At 46.5% G+C, this 4,878-nt stretch overlaps 1 protein-coding gene across 1 annotated transcript; it reads left to right on the top strand.

Moving 5' to 3' along the window:
• Nucleotides 1–877: 877 nt before the first annotated feature.
• On the top strand, nucleotides 878–3,301 carry LOC119415481 (iroquois-class homeodomain protein IRX-5). The gene is made up of 3 exons (XM_037682623.1): nucleotides 878–1,118; nucleotides 1,589–1,994; nucleotides 2,680–3,301. The coding sequence occupies exons 1-3, from the start codon at nucleotides 921–923 to the stop codon at nucleotides 3,228–3,230; spliced, it is 1,155 nt and encodes a 384-aa protein (XP_037538551.1). The 5' UTR covers nucleotides 878–920; the 3' UTR covers nucleotides 3,231–3,301.
• Nucleotides 3,302–4,878: the final 1,577 nt, after the last annotated feature.

Genomic DNA, 4,878 nt, shown 5'->3' with positions numbered 1-4,878 from the left:
AGGCCTGGAGAAGACCTGGACCAGTCCAGCACAGAGCCTTTGTGCGAACCTGAACCGAGACAGCTGAAACAAACTGGAACATGACTCGGACATGAACATGTCTTCACTCCAGCACTGAAACCAAACAACAGAAGTGATGGAGGTTCACGTGACGATGAAGGCTCAGGTTTCGTATCTTGTTGGTAAAAACCTGCAGGAAGACGAGTTCAGAACCGAGTGGAGAAAAGAACCCAAGGATTGTGACAGACCTCCACCAGGACCACAGACTTCTTCTCTAATCACCAAAACTCGTAAAGGTTCTGAATCTATCGGAACCGTGAGGCTCGCTTCTGTTCTTTCACTTCATCTCAGCTGGAATTTATAAATGTTGCGTTTTTACCCAAAAACCTTCAATTTATCATCAGACAAGAAAACATGACAATAAATAATAACTAATCAATCAGTCTGAAACTTTTGACAGCCCTGGAATTAATATTTACACAGAAATCAAAATCCAATAATTAAAAAGAAAAAATAAATCTTAAAAATTCATTAAAATAATAAATAAAAAAAACAAGATCAATAAAACGAAACGAGATAAAAAAATTAAAAAAAATATTTAGGAACGTGGAAATTATTTTTGGTGAAAAACTGATGCTTATATTTTATGGACCTCCTGGTCTGAGCCAGAACCACCGAACTGAGGCGGTTCTGGTTCTGCCGAGCCTCGTGAGTCTCAGGGAGACCTGAAGGAGGTCCGTGTCTGAGGAGGAGGAGGAGCACAGCTTCTCCTCCTCTCCGGTTCCTCAGTGTGTCCGGAGGTTCTGCAGCAGCCGGAGAGCAGAACCCGCCTCTGCAGCTCGAACCGGACCTGCTCACCTGAGATGCCCGTCCTCCAGGTGTGACTTCCTGTTTGTGGAAAAGTTCGCTCGGTTCCGCTCATGGCCTTCCCCCGGGGCTTCCTCTTCCAGCCTTCTCTGGCTTTGCCCTTCGGTTCCGGGCTCATCCTGGGACCCAGGACGGAGGAGTTCGGCCGCTCCGGTTCCGGTTCTGCCTTCGCTCCGTACTCAGCCCCGGCGGCTTCTCACCTGCGGTTCGGCTCGGAGCCTCGGGCCGCCGGAACCATCAGCTCCTATGTGGTGAGTGACCGGACCGGGCCGGACCTGGGTTCTGGTTCTGGTTGGGTTTCTGTTTAGATGAAATGTGAATAAAAACTGTTTTATTGAGTTTTATTTTCCTGTTGATTTGAAATGTTCTCATCCTTTTTATTAAAAATAAAACTTCTCATCCAGGAACTCATTTCACATTTTTTATTCATTTGTTATATTTGTATTAAAATATTTTAATTCTTCTGGAAACAAACATTTGAAATATTTATTGACTCAACTCGTACAAATAAAGAATGAATAATTCAATCAGTTGAATTTGTCCAGATGTTTCTCTGCAGCTGTTTTCTGGATCACATTAATTGAGTTGTTTGTGTTTGAACCTTTAAAAAGTCCAGAGAGGAGCTCAGAACCTGCGGGCCGAACCAGAACTTTCAGAGAAAATGGCCCAGATGAAGAAGGTTCTGCTGACGGAGGATTAATCCGATGCTTTGTTCTTACAGAGTCCGAGCTACGATCCGTCCTCCAGCATCTCCGGGTCCTTGGACTACCACCCGTTTGGGCCCCTGGGGCCCTACGCGTACGGGGACCCCACCTACAGGAAAAACGCCACCCGGGACGCCACGGCCACGCTGAAGGCCTGGCTGAGCGAGCACAGGAAGAACCCGTACCCCACCAAGGGGGAGAAGATCATGCTGGCCATCATCACCAAGATGACGCTGACGCAGGTGTCCACCTGGTTCGCCAACGCTCGGCGCCGGCTGAAGAAGGAGAACAAGATGACCTGGACCCCCCGGAACCGGAGCGAGGACGAGGAGGAGGAGGACAACATGGACTTGGAGCGTCACGAGGAAGACGAGGAGCTCGTCAAGCTGAACGATGAAGAGCTGGAGCTGAGGCGAGAGACGGGTGAGTGTCCACGACGGGTCCGTCTGACCGCCAGCTGGTGGGTCCGACCCAGTTCGGCTCCATCAGAACATTCAGGCGAGCTTCATCAGACCGAAGAGTTTTTACTCAAACACTCGTCTTCGTTTTCGTCTTGATGTTTGGACCGAAACACAAAACATGAAATCAGTTGGTCAGAAACTATCGAGCTGCTTTTATTCTTCTCCACGTTTTAATTTATATCTGGGCTCGTTTGCTTTTTGTCTTCAGAACTCTAAATTGAATGATTATAATTTATAATAATTAAAACATTATGGTGCAGAGGCAGAGCAGCCGACTTGGGACTAGAAATTCGCGGTTCGACTCCCGGCGATCCCCACGTGACACCCAATCCCTAACTGCTCCCCGGGCGCTCAGTACCTGCCCGCTGCTCCACCTGGGTGGGTCCCAGGGGTGATGGGTTAAATGCAGAGAACCAGTTTCATCGTTGTACGGGAACATACATGACAACATACATGACAACATATAGCACTTATTAAATTCTTCAGAACTTTTTAAATTTAAACAAACCTTTAAATGTGACATGAGCAGCTAACGACTCGCATCAGATCCTTTGATGGTTCTGTTTTTACGTTTGCTGTCACTTTGTTTGGTTCGGAGGATGTTCAGTTCTGTTCTGACCCGGTTCTTTGCTTCCTTCTCTCCGCAGCCTCCTGTCAGTTGATGTTCCGGGATGACATCAGTACCGACCACGGCCCCACAGATCTGGACTCTGGGGACCGGAGGCTGCCCTACGTCCCGGGCCCTGTCTCTGTATCTGGAACTACTCCTCCAAGCGGGTCCCTGGAGACCCTCGGAGTCTCGGGGTCAGAGTTCACCTCGTTGTCGAGCTCGCCCACTAAGGATCAGCTGGACTCCTGTGGCGCCGTCCAGGGGCCAAACCTGACCCCAAAACCCAAACTGTGGTCCCTGGCTGAGATCGCCACATCTGCAGACAGAAGCACAGGAAGCAGTGACTCCTCACAGAGCAGGGGGCGGAGCTCGCTGTCCCATGGCCCCGCCCTGCCACGGCACCTGTACTACTCCTCCCCCTTCATGTCCGAATACTCGAGCTTCAGGCCCCTGGGGCCCCTGCACGGAGGCTCTCATTTAAACGGATTACAGCAGAAGATGCTGCAGCAGGCCGAGGCGGCAACCCGTGACTGCCGACCGCGGAGTCAGAACCACACGGAGCTGCAGAGAGGCCTGATGAAGGCGTAGACCGCCACCAACTGGACCCGCCGCTGGTGTTGGGTCCACCAGGGGAACCTGCAGCTCCCAGACTTTTGTTCAGGAACAGTTTCACAGCTTTTCTATGTTGATGGGATGTAATCTTTGACGTTTCATTAAAATCTAGTTTTCATAAAAAGGAAGTGTTTGTTGGCGCCGGTTCGTCCGATCACACGACACGCTGGCGGGAGGTTCGAGAAACATCTGACGCCCGAATTTAACAAAAAAAAATTCTCAGTCAAGTCTTCAGGATTTAGACTCCTGAAGGATGTTCTCCCGGCTGTCCAACATGTTTTAGGTCACTCAGAGGACACAAAAAGGACGTTTTATACTAAAGTTTTAAAGTAAAATTTATTAGAGTGAAGTCATAAAATGAGATTTCACTCTCGGTAACGAGCATCTAGATCTGAACGCAGCATTTAAAGGACGTTTTCAGATTCCAGGAGTTCAGGCTGAGACGAATAATAATCATATTAATGTGAGCCGTTGTTTCATTTTCAGAAGATTTTCGAGGATTTAAAGATCAACATTCAGGGTTTCTGTTGGCGCTGAGGGACGTTCTGCTGAAATAAACACAGAACACTTCGGTCCGGGTCAAATACAAGTTTCTGTTAGTTTCCTCAGTAAAAGGCTCCTTTAATCCTCGGCTGCAGAGATTAAAAACCAGAACAAACCAGGTCAGGTTCAGGTTTTCTGCCTCCGTTACACTGTTCAGACTTTTTGTCCCCAACATTTTGACTTGAATCAATATAAGCTTTTTTTTTTTTTTTCCAGATGATGAGACATTTTCTCCAGTTTTTATCAAGACTTTTATCTTCACACTTGAATTTCCAACCCTTTAACCTTTAACTGCTCTCAGAAGAACAAAAAACCTGAAGAGTTTTTATTTCCAAGTTTCAAAATCAAGTCAAGACGGTTTGGAATAAAGTCGAAACACAATTTAAACGTGTTTAACTAAACTCTTGGTGTTCCTGAAGCCCATTCTTTATTTGTTTTGTTTTTATCAATAGTTTCGGGTGAACTTTTACTGGAAATCGTATTTACTTAAACATCGGAGCAAAAGCCAGAAGTTGAAGTCAGTCTGAGACCGACCTTTATTTTAATTAGTTTGTAAGCCCCGCCCCCACCATGTGAACAAACAGGACTTTACCAAAAATAGAAATAAAAACGCATCACAAATCATGTTTTTCACTCTTGTTGAGTTCTTGTATATCTTCATCCCCCCCCCCCCCCCAAATATTTATTTATTGAACATATAGTTATTTCACATTAATAAGAAAGGTCATGTGACTCCATGACGGCATGTGTGGGAGAAGGCGGGGCTTAAAGCTCCATTGTTAGTGCACAGACTCTGGTTCCAAAAATACAACATGGCTGCTCCCTGCGAGGTTTAACTCCCAACAACGAGGGCCAGCTGGTCTGTGATGTAAACAGTTTTTATGTAAACAACAACAGGAAGCATTCTTTCAATCGCTCTGAAGTTTGACCTTTATTTCTCTCTCAGCAGCCAAACTTCCTTCACAATAAGAGTTACCATATTTTCCACCGTACACGTCGCACCGCCATATAAGTCACATCAGTCCAAATATGTCTAATAAAGACGAAAAATCCATAAATATGTCGCTTCACCATGTACGTC

This window comes from Nematolebias whitei, chromosome 10, assembly GCF_014905685.2.
Source record: "Nematolebias whitei isolate Nwh7 chromosome 10, NemWhi1, whole genome shotgun sequence".
Lineage (NCBI taxonomy): Eukaryota > Metazoa > Chordata > Actinopteri > Cyprinodontiformes > Rivulidae > Nematolebias > Nematolebias whitei.
The sequence above is the reverse complement of the archived record's forward strand: the minus strand, read 5'-3'. Positions and strand labels throughout refer to the sequence as shown.

Excerpts from the sequence above, each read along its gene's own strand:
- LOC119415481 (XM_037682623.1), top strand. The coding sequence starts at position 921 with ATGGCCTTCCCCCGGGGCTTCCTCTTCCAGCCTTCTCTGGCTTTGCCC. Across the intron at positions 1,119-1,588 it reads GAACCATCAGCTCCTATGTG|AGTCCGAGCTACGATCCGTC; the intron begins GTGAGTGACCGG and ends TTGTTCTTACAG. Across the intron at positions 1,995-2,679 it reads GGAGCTGAGGCGAGAGACGG|CCTCCTGTCAGTTGATGTTC; the intron begins GTGAGTGTCCAC and ends TTCTCTCCGCAG.